The sequence below is a fragment of the Acanthopagrus latus genome, chromosome 23 (genome assembly GCF_904848185.1).
Source record: "Acanthopagrus latus isolate v.2019 chromosome 23, fAcaLat1.1, whole genome shotgun sequence".
Lineage (NCBI taxonomy): Eukaryota > Metazoa > Chordata > Actinopteri > Spariformes > Sparidae > Acanthopagrus > Acanthopagrus latus.
Window position 1 is genome coordinate 5,485,070 of NC_051061.1, and position 18,682 is coordinate 5,503,751.

The 18,682-nt window shown below is 43.5% G+C and overlaps 2 protein-coding genes across 6 annotated transcripts; both read right to left on the reverse strand.

Moving 5' to 3' along the window:
- Positions 1-808: 808 nt before the first annotated feature.
- Positions 809-11,043, reverse strand: zgc:171844 (uncharacterized protein LOC100151763 homolog). Of its 3 annotated transcripts, none has more exons than XM_037089105.1 (6): positions 10,576-11,043; positions 7,448-7,565; positions 4,457-4,530; positions 3,111-3,225; positions 2,409-2,479; positions 809-1,761 (listed from the first exon to the last, which is right to left on the reverse strand). In XM_037089105.1, exons 1-6 carry the CDS (start codon positions 10,901-10,903, stop codon positions 1,643-1,645), a joined length of 825 nt encoding a protein of 274 aa, XP_036945000.1. In that variant the 5' UTR covers positions 10,904-11,043; the 3' UTR covers positions 809-1,642. The 3 variants fall into 3 exon arrangements, with proteins under 3 accessions (XP_036945000.1, XP_036944999.1, XP_036945001.1); XM_037089104.1 differs by having other exon boundaries at positions 7,448-7,568; positions 10,576-11,013; XM_037089106.1 differs by lacking the exon at positions 809-1,761 and adding an exon at positions 1,779-2,005 and having other exon boundaries at positions 7,448-7,568; positions 10,576-11,037.
- A 3,046-nt stretch (positions 11,044-14,089) lies between these two features.
- mfsd6l (major facilitator superfamily domain containing 6-like) lies at positions 14,090-18,668 on the reverse strand. Of its 3 annotated transcripts, XM_037090210.1 has the most exons (3): positions 18,556-18,625; positions 18,399-18,463; positions 14,090-16,110 (listed from the first exon to the last, which is right to left on the reverse strand). In XM_037090210.1, the coding sequence occupies exon 3, from the start codon at positions 16,054-16,056 to the stop codon at positions 14,251-14,253; it is 1,806 nt and encodes a 601-aa protein (XP_036946105.1). In that variant the 5' UTR covers positions 16,057-16,110; positions 18,399-18,463; positions 18,556-18,625; the 3' UTR covers positions 14,090-14,250. The 3 variants fall into 3 exon arrangements, with proteins under 3 accessions (XP_036946105.1, XP_036946104.1, XP_036946106.1); XM_037090209.1 differs by lacking the exon at positions 18,399-18,463 and having other exon boundaries at positions 18,514-18,668; XM_037090211.1 differs by lacking the exons at positions 18,399-18,463; positions 18,556-18,625 and adding an exon at positions 18,231-18,361.
- Between the last annotated feature and the right edge of the window lie 14 nt (positions 18,669-18,682).

An 18,682-nucleotide genomic window follows, 5' to 3' on the forward strand; every position in this document is an offset into this window, starting at 1 on the left:
GTGAATTGTCCGGTTGGGAGGGACTGCCACTGGGGTGTGTGCTTAGTCTGCAACCATGTTAGGGTGGGTGTTGCTTAAACACCAGTAAGGTGTCTAAAGAGAAAATTCATTGCAAATGGATAATCAGTGTAATTCACTTGACCTCTTAGTCCTTTTAGTCGTGACTGATCGCTGTGTAACATTTGTTGCAGACCCAGTGGCATCACTTCAACGCATCTTGTGCATTTTCCTGTTACTAGCTGTCAGTTAGATGTCCAGTTTACGCACTGATTAAATCATTTGCCACAGTCATTAGCCTACTCTTGCTTAGCATATAGAGGAACAGACTCTTACCATAACATTTTTAGGTTTAAAAACTGCATATTGATGAGCAGGTAACATAGGCTACTGTGTGTCATTTTGGGTGGGATACAGAATCACGGAGGGAGTCTTGTATCCTTCTAAACAAGTTACTGACCATGCAGAATTATCACACTTTTAACGTAAAATATGAAGATAGATTATAATTATTATCAACAACTGTTGGTTCTAATATGTCACACATAAAGAAGGGAGTAGGTGCTAACAACTCACTGTATGTATGTATGTATGTATGTATGTATGTATGTATGTATGTATGTATGTATGTATGTATGTATGTGTGTATGTATGTGTGTGTATGTATGTATGTATGTATGTATGTATGTATGTATGTGTGTATGTATGTGTGTGTGTATGTATGTATGTATGTATGTATATATGTATGTATGTGTGTATGTATGTATGTATGTATCTGAGAGAGAAGACAAAAATGCACATCACCCTGAAAAAGCATTAAAGACTTTATTACAGCAGCACTGCAGAGAGTTCTACAGTCATAGTCACACGAGAACACATCAGATCACAGACACAATTTTTTTTTCACCATGTATGTGAAAATCTTTTTTTTTTTCCCCAAAACACCAACTGTAAGGCAAATGACTTAATGTGTGATTACATCTTGTTCAGACACAGACTTTGGTTTAAGTTGTGGACTGCTGCATGAGCAATATTTATGCCTTCTGCATGAATATTGATCACATTTGTTCAACTCTGTCTACATCTAACAGCCAATATATCATATCAATACAAGATCTTCATCTTATTTTTCCTCCAAACACTGTATCTCTCCTCTAGTGCGCAGCTACCGGATCATTTTCTACACCAAACGATGAGTTGCATGATGAAAAAGAATCTTAAACTTATTAAAAGTAATCACCGTCTGCCGTCCTAACCGTGTTATTATAATGCAGATCTGCTACAGCACTACAGCAAGTGGCTCTGGGAGATTAGCGAGTGTCGCCTGTCCCCTCAGCCACTTCTACTCTTATGGTGTCTAATACATCACAAATAGACGGGCATGGCAGCCATAATAATATGTAATTATACTAATTGGACAGAACCCATTAGTATACTATGAGCCGGTCGGCGCGCTCGCTGCAAGACATCACAGTAGCAAATCACATAATGTATTATAATACGTGTCTCTTACATGATGAGCGTGTGATCACTTCAAGACTAAAACAGGTCATCTTTGTTACAGTGCAGACACACAATACACACACACACGCACACACACACACACACACACACACTCATGCAGAGGCAGGTAGAACCGTCCGTGTTACATGACGGAGCAGGTGAAGCCGCAGCAGTCTTTGAGGAGCGTGAGTCCAGTTTTAGTGATAAACGGCGCCGACGTCTGCTGGGATTTGGACGCTACCTTCTGATTTTGCGGATCACCTGATTGAAGAGGAGACGTCAAAGTAAATCGTGCACGCACCAACCACAGCATGCTCACATTATCCTCATCTAGATCTTCACCCAAATGTTAGGCTCTTTAAAGGGTTGGTTCACGCAAAAAGGAAAATGAAGGATCTATTCTATTCAACATCACTCCTATGGAAGGTTTGGGTCATGATTCATCGCCCGCAGAACATTTCTGGTTCCTCACAGCGACACAGCGTCGCAGCATTCTCCTCGACATCTGAAGCAGAAGGCGCGATTTGTTTTAAACTGTTAAAAATCATGTGAAAGAGAAAATTAATTTTCTCAGAACAGCCTGTCTAGTGTGATCCAAGTCTCAGGAAGCTGAATAAACAGCTCAAGGACACTTAGAACTGGCATGACGTGGATGACTGAGAACCTTCATCAACCTTTGTAGAATGAGTTGTAGTTAGTGTATTTGCTGTTATGTAGTTTCATTTTACTTTACCTGCCCAGGATCAGGGCATCAAAACAGATGCAAATTAGCTTCTTGCTAATGCTTTGCAAAGATAACAACTAAACTGCCAGAAAACGTATTCACATCCATCTTTCTCCTCTTACAGACATACAAACAACAACACTCTCTTTGATTGAAGGCTCGCACATGCTTGTACAGGACTCACCTTTAGCAGCCAGCGACTTGGGAAATTTGGACTGCAAGAAGGCTGCCATTTCTCTGTCCTCCTCCCGCTCCCTGCGGAGGAGAACAAATCGGCTGTTTTTATTTATATTTATTTATATATTTGTCCGGGACGGGGTTCCAAGATTTTGCACATCTTGTTTAATGTCACCCGGCTGGACTGGTGAATCCTCACGAGAGGAGAGGATTTTAATAGATGGCGCATGTTGTGAACTCGCTGCCGCATCTACCCACAATCTTCCCCTCGATCCTCGTTCGACTAATGAGGGAAGGTGGCCTCTGCTCACATCTCTGCAATCTGCCTGAGACCAACCGAAATGCCACTCAAAGGCATTCTGTCACATTAGCCAGCGCCTGCTCATCAGCGGTGACAGCCAATTCAACACCACAGACAAATGATCTGGGGTTACTCTATTATTACTCAGGGTAAATATACAGAGAGGAGCCACAGAAGACAAACACACCATGCTGAACTATATGAAGATCAGAGAAAGTACAAATCAGCAAGAGGCATTGACCTAAATAAGGAAAATCGTCAGGGTAATCATTTTCATTATCACCATAATCTGAAGCTTCACACCTGTACAACTGCAGACATCTGCTCCCTGAGACCTGCTGTCTTGTCTTGTGAGAAGAGCAGCACTAAGGCAAAGGCCTCTCAGGTCACTGGGTGTAATAACCTCACCTCAGCCTTTCAAACTCCACATCATCCACGAGGAAGTCCCTGGTCTCCACCAGCTTGTTGATCTGCTTCAGCAGCTCCTCCTCCTTCTCCCGGTCCTCCTTAGACTTGTCCTTGTCTGTTCAACATTCACACGACAAGCGTTACATTAAACACTGCTGTCACTGTCACTTGTTTTGTCTATTGTGTATCTATGTGCATGTGCATCTATGTGTGTCTATGTGCCAAGCAATTACATGAAACACTGATTTATTGAATCCAGGTTAGCATTTAGGCACAGCTAAATGCTAACCTCTGCAGCCTAAAATACTCACAGTGATAATGCTAACAGGCTGGTAATGTTTGCCAAGTTCACCATCTTAGTTTAGCATGTTAGCTTTGCTAGGTTAACATGTGGATTTGCTGGCAAATAGAGAGCCTACACCTGCTCGCCCCTTGCTGAGGGTGACTACCTCCAGGTTTCCATTTTAGTCCAGCCAAAAAAAACCCCAAAACACCAAACTTGAGCAAAAACCGCCTTTGATGAACACCATTTTGGCTAGCTGCTCATGGTTCTTGAGCTAGCAACTGACAGCAACTTGACATAAGGGGCCAACTGCCAGCGAGGCTAACATTTCAGTTAGCATTTCTTACTCATTAATCTTTCACACACATATACTTACTTTGCGAGAGTGACCGTAGCATCTGCATTAATAAAAAGCCCATTGTCAGTCTTGTGACAGCATGCTAATATTTGCTAATCCGCTTAAAACACAAGGCACAGCTGCAGCTCGTAGGGTGGTCAGTAGTTTTGAAGGTAGTTGCTTGTACACTATTTTATTAAAAGGCAACAAATGCTGGTGATGAAATCAAATCTAAAAAGTTACTGCAAATTTCTGGACTTAAAGGTCGGATCAAATGACTGACAAACATTCAAACAATGCTAGGAAGAAAAATGGAGGGCAGTTTATATGTTTTAGTTGCAACAGCAATGCATCTCTATTTTTTTAATCTAAATAAGGCAAAAAAGAGGATTGTGAGAACCTGATTACTTTCAGATAGAAGACATACTTCATTATTACCAACCCTCGAGTGGAATTAGGAAAAAGCCTTGAGAAGTGATGAAGTCTGAGTATGTCAGTACAGTCTGTACAGGTGAGGTCATCTGAGTCGTGGTTTTGAATCACAGACAGATTATTCCCTTCAGTCCTCATCACAGAAATGTTCGCTCGTCAGAAAAACACACAGCTATAGTTGGCTGACGTCCTTTCAATGATAATACGTTCAGGCCCATCCAAACCCCAATGTCTGCAGGGTGTGACGATGTGACAGACACCGCACCGCGAGACTGTGACTGCTTTTTAATTCACCTGGGATTGAGACGAGTTTCTGCAGCTCCGTCTTCAACCTCGTGATTTCTTTGCAGAGCTGGATGTCGTCCATCCTGACAGGAAAACAATCACACTATCAAGAGGCGTTTGGCAGGAAGGCAGCTGATGCCAGTGTGAAAAAGTACAATGAAACTGAACATTAAAAATCAGCGTATTGACAGAAAAGGCTACACCATCCGAGGTAACTCGTTTTCTCTTCAAAGGGGCTTTTAAAAACATTGTTGTGGGTTTCATAACGAGGCTGTAAAGCAATTTCCTTCCTAACTAAGTATAAGCTTCAGTGCGAAATAGTGCAAACTTATCAAACTAGGCTGTGGGCTGAGACGACAGCGAGGTCTATGAGTTTATTAGCTGCAATAACACCACCACGCTGCCCTCTGTGAATGAATCACACCTGACGATATCACATCTCATTTCCCTGTCTGACTCTGGTGCGGATTTCAAAACATTAGGGGCCGGTCACACGAGTGTTCGTGTGCTGCCCCCTGCTATTACAGTAATGACAAAAAGGGGAAAATGACTGTGATGGAAATACATTCTCCGAGCTGTTGGTTTAATAAAGTACGTTTCACTTCAGCGTTCTTGAGCTGTTTATATTTCAGGATGACTCATTTGCTGACAGTCAGGAGTGTTAATTTAAAATGTGTCTGCGTAGTCTTGTTTGTGACGCAGTCAGTCCGAGCGGCGGTGCCGTATCAACTGCCAAATGAAGGTCTAGCTCTTGGTTGTTGCGTCATGTCAGTCAGGACCAAAGTGGTGGACCGAGCAGCCCATCCTCATCAGAAAAACAGCCAAATAGGTCGACTGTGAGAGCAGCCTATTGCGACCCATATTTGTGTAAGCACAGGAGACCGCTGTCTGCGTCCAGTGTGAAAGGATTAGTGCCTAAATCTATCCAAGTTCGTTTAGGGCATAAATGTAGCCACGTAGGATTAAGACCTTAACCTAACCAAATTACATATAGATGTAACTAAGCAGTTTCAGCACCTAAATCTGAACAAGTAGGTTAAGTGCCTAAACGTAACCACATGGTTTGAGCCCTGAACCTGACCAAATGCCTAAACCTAACCAAACTGCAACCGTGCTATGAAAGTTCGGTGCACCTGTCACTGGTACGTTGCAACAATCATGACCACCGTCCCTAGAGCCAAGCTGCTAGGGAGGCTACAGAAAATAGAAGAATAATTCTTCAGTGGAACACATAAAATGAATCCAAATATTTAATGCTTAATACTAATGAAAACAGTTGGGGAAACACGCTTGCTTGCTTTCTTGCAGAGTTCGATGAGGTGATTGTTACAACTCTCATATCTGTTGAATGTAAGGTTATAGCCAGCAGCCAGTTAACTTAGCTTAGCTTAGCTTAGCACAAAGACTAACAAAGTTAGCCCAGCTCTGTTCAACGAAAGAAAACACATCTACCAGCACATCTAAAGCTCTGTAATTAACCTGTTATATCATTTTTATCTAATGTACACAGCCAAGCCAGTTGATTCAAGTGTTTGTGCTAAGCTAACAAACTGGTAGCACTAGCTTGATCTGTAGCGTAACCTACAGATGTGAGTCATAGGCCTGGTGATCTTCTTGTCTAACTCTCAGTAAGAAAACGAAAAAGCATATTTTCCCAAAATGTATTCGTTTAATAAAACAACCGGATGTAACTTCTCATATGTAGCCACAACTGTACGGGCATGTAAAAGTAATTTGTTTTCATTTGATAGGTTTGATAGGTTTTTGTTGTATCCATGCAGTGGCTGTGCTCCAGTGGCCATCTGTGTTGTAGTTGATGTAATACATGTCAACACATGCAGGCCCTTGGAGACGGGGGGGGGGGAAACAATGTATTATCTGGAGTGGTGCTGAGCATCACTTATCACCCGGTGGATGTGGCTGAATGTGGCTGGATGTGGAAACATGATGTGGAACCGATCCGAGTCATCATGAAGCGCAACACTTATCAGACAGCAGAAACAAAACCCTGAGCGAATGTCCTCTGTTGCTCTGATCCAGCCTGTGACCACATTATGCACTGCTGGTCGCTGTTCTCATTCCCCGGCTTCCCGGCTCCCCCACCTCCATCCTCAACATAATGAGGAGGTTCTCCACAGGACAAGAGTGAAATAATTAAAAGCAAGGAGGAGAGAGAAAGGAGAAAATATGAAAATATTCAGAAACGTGAAGAAAAAAAAAACAAAAAAACAAAAGAAATGATGGATGCGTGTGTGTGCTCACTGCTAGAACCCTAAATAGTGTTTCCTTCACACATTTCATGCCATCATGCACATGGCTGCTCCCTGTGTTGGCTGACAGTCATTGTGCATCATCTCTTATTCCTGAGGGGCTGTTAAAAGTATCTTGGTGTATTCAGATGCCTGCACAGCGGAGCTTCACCGTATGTGTGGGCGCAGTCGACCAAACATCACGTAAGAGAAGAAAAATATTATCCTCTCGGGTCTAATATCATCACGTCATCGCTGTGTGTCAGTATCCAATCTGTTTTAAACAGGCACTATGTAGTTTTCGAAGAAGAAATTTAAACTCAATTTTAGTGTTTACAATATTAATAAGGTAATAAACAAACTCAGGAATATATATATATTTTTCCCATAATTGAATAAACAAGCTGCTCTCAGAGAAAAATAAGGTCCCCAGAATACTGTTTGCAGTGAGTAAAGTGGCAGGGTCTGACGCATATAAACAAAGTAAAACAGTATGAAACTGTGTTGTCCTTTAAGGTCAGTTTGCTTAGTCAATGTATCCAGTCAAGAAAACAAAGAGAGTTTGTTTATTTAGTTTGTTCAGGCATTAATAATCAGTCTATAAAGAACTTTCCCCGCTGATCAAAATGTCTTGCCCAAAACTACGTAGCGCACCTTTAAACACCCCAAATATGGTCTGTAACTGCTCGAGTTTACTGTGTGTTTTTTGTCCGTGTCTGAGTTTGAAATGTATTAAAGAAGCAGATCTCACATGTATCTCAGCTCTGACTCTCTCCGTACGAGGATGTCTCTTATCCGCTCAATTTTGCACAGCTCCCCTTCAATGTCCTCGACTGTAATCGTGGAGTCAGCCATGGAAATGACATCCTCTGCTGCAAGACAGGCGAGAGCAAAACACATCCATTTGTTTATCATGAGATTATTTCGACAGATACACCTTTCCTTTTATTAATTCCGAGACTTTATGTTTGACTGACACCATCATACAAACAAACAAAAAAATGTTTTCATTGTTGATTAATCCGTCAGTAATTTTCTTGATTAACTGACTCCTTGTTTGGTCTATAAACTGACAGAAATTGGTGAGTGTTTCTCACAGCCCAAGATGACGCCCTCAAATGTCCCATTTTATCCACGACCCAAATCTATTTAGTTAACTGTCAGAGAGGACTAAAGAAACCAGAAAATATTCACGTTTAAATGAGACACATTATATTCACTTTCAAGTTCATAATTGTATCTTGGGTCGCTACCAGAATATATTTGCATGCTTTGATGCTCAAAAAGCACATCAGTTATCTCATACTGTCCAGTGCAACAGCTCAGTATTCCGCCTCTGTCTGACAAGCTGTTTTAGCTCCAGTCTGCTCTGATTGGTCAGCTCACACACGTCCTACGTCAACAGAGCAGCTAAATCAATCCATATATGCCAAACTAGCCACTGGCCATAAGTTTTTTAAAAATGTGTGACATGGTGACATAGTGTGATGTCACGAAGTCACAGAAGATGTGGTGTTTCAGGAGCACTGTTTTCTGTGGGAGAGAGGAGCTTCTGTTGGTGCAGACTTTGAACTTTTTAACTTTCCAAATCTTTCACATGCATAAGAACCTATAAAACCCCGAAGGGAAAAAAAATCAATAAAGCATAATAGGTCTCCTTTAAGAAGCTGAAATCAGAGAATTTAGGCTGTTTTTACTTTTTAACCCATTACCAAAATAGTTGACAGCGGGTCGAATAGTTCATAACTAATTGCTGATTCACCGCAGAACTAAAAAGCACCAGAATGATGAACCATCTGTGAACTTCTATCCACAAAAGATGCATTGTGGAAATTTGAAAGGAATAGGTGATGAGCGGTAGACCCGAGACATTTCAGCTGAAACTGAGGGCAGCAATTCCTCCTATCATGTCACATTACTGTCACAGAAAGCAATCCCTTCAACAGCCTTCACAAAGAATTGAAGATGTGAGAGGAGACGCGTTGCGAAGCCAAACATGCTGCGTTCATAATGAGCCGTCACGGCAGACATTTTGACATTTAACGGCAGGAGAAGCACAGGTGTAACTAATCACCTCATTACCGACAGCAGTCTATCTCGGTGATCCGGTCTCAGTCTCCGGTATCGTGCGTGCTGGCTTCACTGACTTTACTCACCGGAACACTCACAGACATTAGTTAACAGCGGTGTTTTTGTTGCACTGACAGGTCAAATGTCGGCCCACAGACTGCTGGACTGACTCTAATTGATCTTACAGCGAAGATGACAATTTTCAGGGAAACACACACATTAGTAAATACTTACTTAGTGAAAGTAATTCTCTGAGCATCACTCAATAACTACACGCCCCCCGCCCCCCACACGTGCAGCCTCCCACTCCTCACCGGGAGCGATGAGTCATCCAGCCGAGCTCGGATCAGCTTTTAATTACCTGACCTCGTGTGAAACGACGTTACGATCACACATGCTGAAGCACTGGGGTGTCTCAAGGCTGCGCTTAATGCACAACCTCCTTTAAACCCCACACATGTATCTGGTGGTCCCACAACTTTATTCGTCTGCATATGCATCACCACATGCACGCACACATTAATAGCTAATGGATGGTGTGGGGCTCTTGTCATAAACAGCCTGCACGTCTGCCTTTTGTTTGCATTATTCTGCTCCGAGCCCTCTGACAGGCTCCTTATTACTGGCTTTTCATTTCACGCCGTCTCTTTAATTACACTTGTTTGATTTTGGTTTGCTGCTGGCCGCATGTTCCTTTCATTTCTTACAGCCTGCATACAATTTTGATAGAATGCAGTCACATCCTTAAGGCACGGTTAAAGTCACCCATGTGCTACATAACAGAAGGCATTAAAACAGAATTAATAGCTGTCTCTGTGTGTCCTTGCAATAAAATGTTGTGCACATGATGTTAGAACACGAGAGGAAAAAAAATGCACAATGGGAATAACAGAGAACCGAGAGCTAAACCTTGAGGAACGCACAAAAAAATAGTAATTATCAGCAAAATAGATATATCCTTACAAAAAACAAACAAACCTGTGGAATTCTATTCAACATATTTTTACTGAATAAGATAGTAGCTTAACCACAAGTTGATTAACCGGTTTATTGATCAACTTAAAAATAATCTGCATCTGTTTTGATCCGATCAGTGACTGTTTACTTTGCCTTATATGGCAGTAGACTGAATATCTGAATAGCTCAAAAGTGCATTTCATGGCGCAGTGCCTCTTTAAACCAATATTTTTAAAAGTTCCTAGACAAAATAAGTAGAGATGCATAACGTATAATTAGACATTTTAAATTACCGCTGTTTATCAGTAACTTCTTTGAAATTACAGCCGATGAATACAGATGATTATATGAAGCCAGAATGCTTTCAGGGACAAGTACATGGATACAGGCGGCGGCAGTAAGAACATCTGTTTGTTTGAAAGGAGGGAAAAGTCCACATGTTTTAACACAACTAATATTAAACCATCCAGCTTCTCTTTCGTATCCTTGGGTGTGCATACATTTCGGGGTAAGACCTCCTCTTTAAAGTGTAAAATGATGGGTTATTTTATCAATGTTGACCGTGAGAAGCAGTTAATTATTCAGTTCCATCAGAGAATTAAAAGAACATAGAACATTTTTAAATTCCTTGGGTTTTTAAGTCTAAGTCCCCCCCTGGTGTCCCTCCTTCAGGACAACAAAGATCCTGTGTACGGCCCTGCTGACAGAGAACTTCCACATGTTCTCAGTGGGGATCTGCAGGAACCTTGACCTCATATTCATTTTCCTTATGCTGAAAGTTGTAAGACGTCCCCTATTTGCACCCATCACGCGTTCTTCTAATTTAGTCTATATGACTTCCCCAGAACTCACCTGATTTCTCCGCGTCCACATGCGTCCTCTCCAGAGAGCCGTACTGTTTGGAGGTTCTTCTCTCCTTTTCCATGTTCTTCAGTAAATCCTCCCCCTCTCCGACGCCGGGAAATATCTGTGCAGCTTGGAAGTTAACAGGCGAGGTGCGTCCATGCGTCTGAGGCGCGACGTGTGGGGGGATCCAACTGGAGGAGAGCTGCCGACAGATGCTGATCCAAGTCCGACAGAGGTGGATGTCAGCGCGCAGGAGCTGAGGCTGCTGAGCTCTGCTGAGAGGCGCCCCCTGCTGGCAGAGCGGCGGGACGACACGCAGCAGCAGCGTCACCATTACTGCTGAGTTTTACTGGATGAGCTGATTTCACCTACATTTACTATAAAAGTGAACGTACTTATTGCGCAGTAAGATGTTCCCTGTCGGTGTTTAACTATTATATATGATGTCTGTGGATTAATACTACTATTTTATTTATTTGTATGTTGTATTTTGCTGTTGAAGATGTTTAAGGTTCAGCTTCTTTTTTACTTTATTTTTTTTGTTAAAAAAAGGTGGTCTATAGATAATCCAAGAGTTTTTTTTTTTTTAAATAGTTAAGTAAGATTGAAGCTGCAATATGTCAGAAGTGACTGCCCTGGTTGCCAATTAGCTCCATTGGTGGAGAGGATGTCCCATGTACAAAGGCTTTGTCCTCTCTGCAGTGGCCCCTGGACCGAGTCCCAGCCTGGGGCCCTCTGCTGCGTCTCCCTGCCCACTCTCTCACTGTGTGTCCTGTCATCTCTGGAGCTGTCTTATTAATGAAGCCAAACAGAAGAAGTAACCATCTGTCAAATAACTACAGCTAACTGCTGACCATAGCTGGTGTACGCTAGTTAGCGATCTTTACATGCTGATGTTAGACTGTGATCAGCTGGGGCTAGCTGGTTAGCATGCTAACTTCATACAATCTTTGCAACACAATACTAATTGCCGTCGTGTGACGTCAGAGCTGTTATTCACATTTTGTTGATAACTTTGGTTATTTTTTCATTTTTATCTTTTCACTGAAAGTTGTACATATTGCACATTCAAGAATCAGAATGTTCCTTGACCTGTGTGGAGGAGAACAACTGAGGGAAAATCGTTCAGTCTGTCAAAATCACTACATGGGTTTTCACTGGACAGGAAAGGTGTGAAAAATTGTAGTCAGACAAAAGTAAGTGGAGTGAAAAGTGTTTTTTTTATCTGCGATGTTGGTGGACTAGAGGCATGAAGTTATATAAAATGGAAATACTTGAGTAAAGCACACGTACGTGGATATTTCACTGCTGCATTTGAATCCATGAAGAAAAGCTGCCGACGCATTACTGAATTAATTTGTGTTGGAGGTTTTATGAATGGAGTCAGTCAGGGTGAAGACGGTTTTGTTAGATGAAGGTTCATGTTCATAAAGAGTCGGAGGAGAAGTGCGTCTGTGACGATCTGACACGCAAAGCACAAAACTGCATGTGACAGAAAATAAGTCACTTCAGAACAAGCTCAGCCGCCCTTCTATACACTATTTAACAAACATAAAAGACAAAAAACAGATTTATATTGCAGACATCTGCCGCTGTAGTGCTCTGCTGCACTACAACAGCACCCTCCACGGGAGAATAGAGCTGTCGCTCATCACGGATCTTACACTGTGCCTCATTGAGTTCAGCTGTTGGCGATGTACTGGGGATGACTTGATTTCATGCAGCCGGGCCCTTGAGGGCCCAGACAGATGTGCGGGGAGTGAATCTCTCCGCATACAGGAGCCGCCACTTTGCCAGTGCCACACTGGGGACCGCTTCATTCATTCATTCATTCACTCTTTAGCTGCCTGTGCACAGATACAGCCACACTCCTGCCACAGGGTGGATACAGTTCCCAAAGCAGGAAGAGATCCCTGTCTCAAGGTCTGTCTCTGGAATTACATGATTAGTTCATTACTTCAGTGCTATCATATAATTTAGTGTGCAGTCTGCCAAATATACCAGCATGTCTTACTGCATCTGCATCAGCTTTTCCAGAGCCCAATTTGAACTGAACCCAATAGACCAGAGATCTGAAAACTCCAACCTGGCTGAGGTCAAACAGTCCTGCCCAGTCCTGAGAAACATGGGAGAAACTTCTGAAAGAAAGGTGAGCCGAGCATGAGGACCGTTCACAAGACAACCAAAGGTGCTTTGACCAAGTACTGAGTGAAGGGTCTGAATGTGTAAAAAATATATTTCAGTCTTTTATTTTGAACACACTTTCAGAACACAAGGAAGCCAAGAAAGCATTAATGAGAAAAAAAACGGAATTGAGTCCATTTCAGTTGAGTCTGAAATATAACTAATATGGGAAAACTGACCGGGTCCGTCTGTTAAGCATCATCAACACTTAACATGCGTGTAATTATAGTTCTAGTTGTACATATTCACAGTACCTTCCAGCAATGAGCATTTTATAATGATGCATAAAGTTTAACTGGCAATAGACAAGTTTTCTTCTTCGACCCATCATTCTGAAGTCAGTGCTGACTGTAGTATCTCTGTCACCACACACTTTTGCCCTCCACCAGCCACACAGTCACCCGGGAACATGAATAACTGGAGCTCCATGTGTACTCCAGACTGAATGATCGAATAAACAACTAAAAAGTTGTTTATTCAAGCTTTAAGTATCATAATACTTGACAAATGTTGGTCACTTCTCACAGTTATAATCCATTACAATGCATTATTGTGTGACTGCGTTAGGTCATGAAATTGACTCCTGATTTTGATCCTATGTATGGGGAGACGGAATTCATTACAAATTGATTATACTGTAAGTACAGTAAGTGATCATTGTTTGCTCTAAATGGATTGAAAAAAAAATGTATTTAATCTCTGCAGGAACACCAAACGTTGCTCTAATCATTTGGTTTTATAACGGTTCGTAACAATTTGTGAAGTCAGTACTCTGATTTGACAACTTTACATTTAACTTTTGACCTTTTAAGTCATTATGAACTACTAAATCGGTGGCACTCTCTGTGACGCCACCACACACTGCACAATAAGTACTTGTACTTTTGAAGTAAATGAAGCTGACATCAGCTCATCTAGTAAAATGCTGCAGTCATGATGGTGTCAGTAATACTCTCATCACAGAGAGTGCTACTGATTTAGTATTTCATTAGCTCAGGCAGTTGAGAGTCACAGACACAGTGAGAGGCAGCAGTCTGCGCTGATCTCCGCAGTAGATCAACACAGCGGGTGTGGAGAACGGGTCGATGGTCCAGTCCAGCACCTCCTTGTGCACACGTCGTGTGTTGACACTCCTGGTGGGAGGCTTCTGTATTGTGATGTGTCATCATGAAGCCAACACTGAGCTGTGGAATTTACCCGCCCGCCCTTCATCCTGCTGCCATGTTTGCTTTATGCAGATGTGTGTTTGTGAAGGCTCAGGTGGCTCGGAGACGAAGTCTATCAGCTCAGCTGATACGACACTGAATTGTGATGAAGGAGCTGCTCACGAGGTCAACACTTTTAACAGATTTTAATTAAACCTGTCAGAGTAGGCAATCAGTGATCCCAGCTACTGATGATAAAGAGTGACAGATGAATCTTATTTGCATATTGATAGAATGTTTTCTGTGATTTGGTGAAGGTGAGTCCCCTCTCTCTGCTCTCACGCTGTGGGGTTCAGTGGTTAACCCTCCGTCCATGGTTGTTATTGCCTCTGTCCTCCTCCATTGCTTTATCCAGCCAGTCTCTGTCCTGCTCGGACTCGGAGTCGCTGGCTTCGCTTGCGTCGGCCGCCAGAAGGCGAGAATAGTTAATCCTGCGCTGGTGAGGGGCCTTCCACTGCAGCAGAGGCAGACACACGCACCACAGCATCAGACCCAGCGCCACCCCTCTGAACAGCCACGTCAGGCCGAACCTCTGGACCGCAAACCCTCCGGCGAAGCTCCCCAGCCCGCTCCCCAGGTGTAGGGAGAGCGAACTGTAGATCCTCCTCACGCTCCGCTCGGCGCCCGGCGTGGCCACGTCCTCGCACTGCACCTTCACGGCCCACCAGAGGGCCCCGCCGCTGAAACAGCTGAACACCTGAGCAGGCACCGCAGCCCACGGCCCCCACAGGAAGGAGTAGTAGAAGCACTGTGAAGCGAGACAGGCTGCCCCAACGGTGAGCACCCTCCCTGGGCTGAGGAGCTTGGACACTCGGCCGGCCAGCAGAGGGAAGGCGGCCTGTGAGAGCAGAGCGAGGGCGAGAGACAGTCCCATGTGGAGCTCGCTGCTGCCGTGATCCTGCATCTCCCACAGGAGGAAGTTATCCACGGCCGAGCTCGCCACCCCGACCAGCAGGGTGGTGACGGCGCAGAGCAGGGCGCGGGGGGAGCCGCGCACCAGCTGGGCAGCTTTGAGGAGCCCGTTGGCCCTGTCTCGCTTCTTATTCAGGTAGAGAGGGAGGTAGGCCGCCACGGGGAGGGCCAGGACCGCCACACCAGCGTAACAGTAGAAGTGCACCACGCTCCTGGGCGTCTGATCGGCTATGAGACAGCTCAGCTGGCCGACCAGCAACCCTGCGCCTCCGACCCCACACGCTGCTCCGAGCAAACCCCACACCCTGGTGCTGCTGTAGCGGTCCGAAGCATCGGCGTAGTCTAGATACTCATGCAGGCCGTCATCCGCCGTCCACTCCAGAGGGGCTGATGTACACTCCCACACCGACACGATGATGAGTATCAAGAAGAAGAGCTGGTGCTGAGGGTCCATCACCTTCAGGCTGCCCAGGAAGTCAAAACGGCCGTCCTCCACCTCCTCCTCTCCTGGCGCAGATTTGGACCTCTTGCTCCTCACTGGAGCTGCCACAGAGACCGTGGTCTGGAGCATGTTCTTTGGTTCTGCAAGACTGCTGTTGACAACCACTGATGTGTTGTCTTGTGACAGCTGAGGATGAGATTCACCTTGCTCACGCTGGGAAAGCGATGTTTTGGTCGTCACAACAGGAGCAGATTCAGTCTCAGGAGACGTCTCTGCAGGAAAGGTGACAGCGGACTGGGAGGCAACAGCTGTGTTGACTTCAGGGAGAGTTCTAGTCCATAATGTGGCAGGCCTGACGCTGCTCATGAGCGGGTTACCGTCCGGACTCTGGGTTGGTCCGCTCCTCATGGCGGACATGTTGCAGGTGCCCATTTGTTGCACGTCTGTGGGCGGGATGAGCTGCAGGAGCAGAGGGACTGCCGGCGAACACACGAGAGCGAGGGTGATCACCACTCGCCTCTTGTTGTAGCGCTTGGAGAGCAGGCTCGCCACGGGGCTCCAGACCAGCGTTATGAGGTGTTTGGTTCCCATGATGAGGCCCGTCATGGCGGGAGTGAGGCCCAGCTGTCTGAAGTAGAGGGTGAGGAAGGGGAGCAGGCAGGCTCTGGCACAGCAGCACAGGAAGTTGAAGGTGCCGGCCAGCGCGAGGGCACGCGTCACGTCGATCTGCTTGTTGCGCTTCATGGTCGTCCTCCTGGGCAGCTCACAGTCCGTCCCCGCAGGTTTCACATGGAGCACCTGAGAGACAGAGTGGAGGTAACAAACACAATCAGTACTTCTGTCTTCAAGGCTTTTTGTTTGCAGTTGTGAGGTTTTTACAAGGACTACTATTATTTTCTTCTACATCTGCTGACTGATCTGTTAGTGTTTGAAATTTAAAAAAACGAGTGATTAGACCTCAAGGTGACATCTTCAAGTGTCAAAACCCAAGGACACTCACATCAAAGTGACGTGTGGCGTAGAGAAGCACCAAATCCCCATATTTTAGGCAAGAAACTGAGAATATTCAGCACTGACTTTACTCGCTCTGCTTGAAAAGTGAATGGATTGTCCAAGTAGCAGTGATCGACTAGTTGTTTCTAGTTCTAACTGGCACAAAAATGCTCTTATTTTTGTTGCTTTCTGCACTTACAAAGTGAAAACATAATCCTAACCCTGGAGATAGAGCCGTTCAGAGCACACATCTTAGTCCTTCTGTTTTCTGCTATCTCTTTAAACACAGTATAAAGTTTAATACATCTTCAACTCATTACATGAATTGATTGTACTTTTACTTTGGTAGGACATACAGGTAAGTATGCACTTCTGGTACTTCTGAGGTACATTTCAGAGGCAAATAGTGTATGTTTCTTACATTCTGAATATCCGGGTGACTTTAGAATTTATATTCCTTAATGAGTTGAGAAAATCCTCTTAAACGATTTAAACACTCTTGGATTACTTAAAATGCATCATCACTTAAGAACAAATTTGGGCTACGTGTACTTGAGTATTTCCAATTTAATAATAAATGGACTTGCATTTCTATAGCACTTTTCCAGTCTACTGACCGCTCAAAGTGCTTCACAACACTTGTCAGATTTACTCATTCATACACTGATGGTGCTGCTCAGTGACACTTCGACATGCAGCTGGGGGGAACCAGCGACCTTCAGATTACTAGACGACCCGCTCTACCCCCTGAGCTGCAGCCGGCCCGACAATTTACACTTCCTCTCCTACATTTACTTTACTCACTACATTAAGTAAATAACTTTAGTTACTTTTTCAGATTCTATGACAAAAACAAAAACAAAAACACAGATTCCAATAAATATTTCAATGCGTATTGGCTCTGATAGTAAACCCGGCCAATAATCAATCCACCAATAGTGTTCAATATCAACATCCATGTAAATATGTGTATAATTCACTTTTACTTGTACTTTTGGTACTTAAAGACAATTAACATCAGATACTTTGGACTTTACTTAAGTATTAGTGAACTTCACCTCTGCCAAACTACTATTTTAACACCATATCTGTACTCACTCAAGTATGAGTCAGGTCAGCTTACTGCTGACAGCACAGTGACACCACAAACACATGATGAACTGTAAGAGTATGATACATCGCTATAGCTGAAACCACCCAACAGAATAAAGGTGTTAAAATAAACTCAGCCTGCCATCGCAGTTATTATCACTGCACTATAAGATTTTGTTTGCAGGAGAAGTTATGAACAAAGAAAAGTGCATGTGGGGCAGACACAATTATTAATTTTACAGCTTTTATTGTCCATTTTTATTTCCTGCTGTATATTTACCTATTTTGTTTATTCTATATTTATTTCTGTAGTTATCATAATCATTTCTTATTTTTTGGATTCTTAAGTTCCCTACCAGATCAGAACCTGTACAGGAGTACAGTGGTGGGAGAGAGTGTGGGTACTTTTTTGTAATGATGTGAATTTTTCTTTCTTTTTTCTTCTTTTTTTTCAAAGTATTTATTTTTTAATTTTTCATCTATTTTTCTTTCATTCTCTACTTGAAGAAAAGAAGAAAATAAAATAAACTCAGCCTCTTAAACATCTACAGCAGTGACATGCAACACACACATTGATGCTGCTATTAAGCTAATTATGCTATTATGCTAATATTAAACCAAGTACATAATTTATAGTAGCAAAACACAGATTAGGAACATTTTACTGTACTTTTACTTTTGATCCTAAACCCTCTTATTCAAACAGGGCTTTTAGATAGAGATGCATTTTCTCAGTGTGCAACTTTCACTTCATTCTTCTTTCTTTGTAAAGAGTAGCTTCACCTATAGTAGATCTATTTCCTTGTATCTCCCGAACTATAGCAACACACTACCTGGCTTCATATGAACTCATCCGGACAGATAAGAGGACCGTTGCGGCTGAACACCACAGCGCAGGTAAATAATGGAAATTACACACGTTTTCTAACTTTAAATTCACCATGCTACCGACCAAAGCCAGCACAAACACGCAGATAAGATAGAAACAGCGGCAGTCACACCTGTCTGGCTGGGTGCACCTGTCCCCGCAGCTTATCAGGATGTGGAGTCACTTGTCCACGTCACTCTAAGTTTGGAAGTTCAGAAAAAACAGAAATACAAAAATTAGACATTTACCTGTCACAAACTGCTTTAAACTTTCCTGCAGGTCATTTTCACCTCCAACACCTGCTCCACATCCAACATATGGTCTGTTTACAAGCTGCGAGCTGAGAGGAGGCACCTGTCTCCGTCAGGGCGGTGGATCCATTCAGCTGCCTCCAAGTTTACACCTGGAGTCATTCCA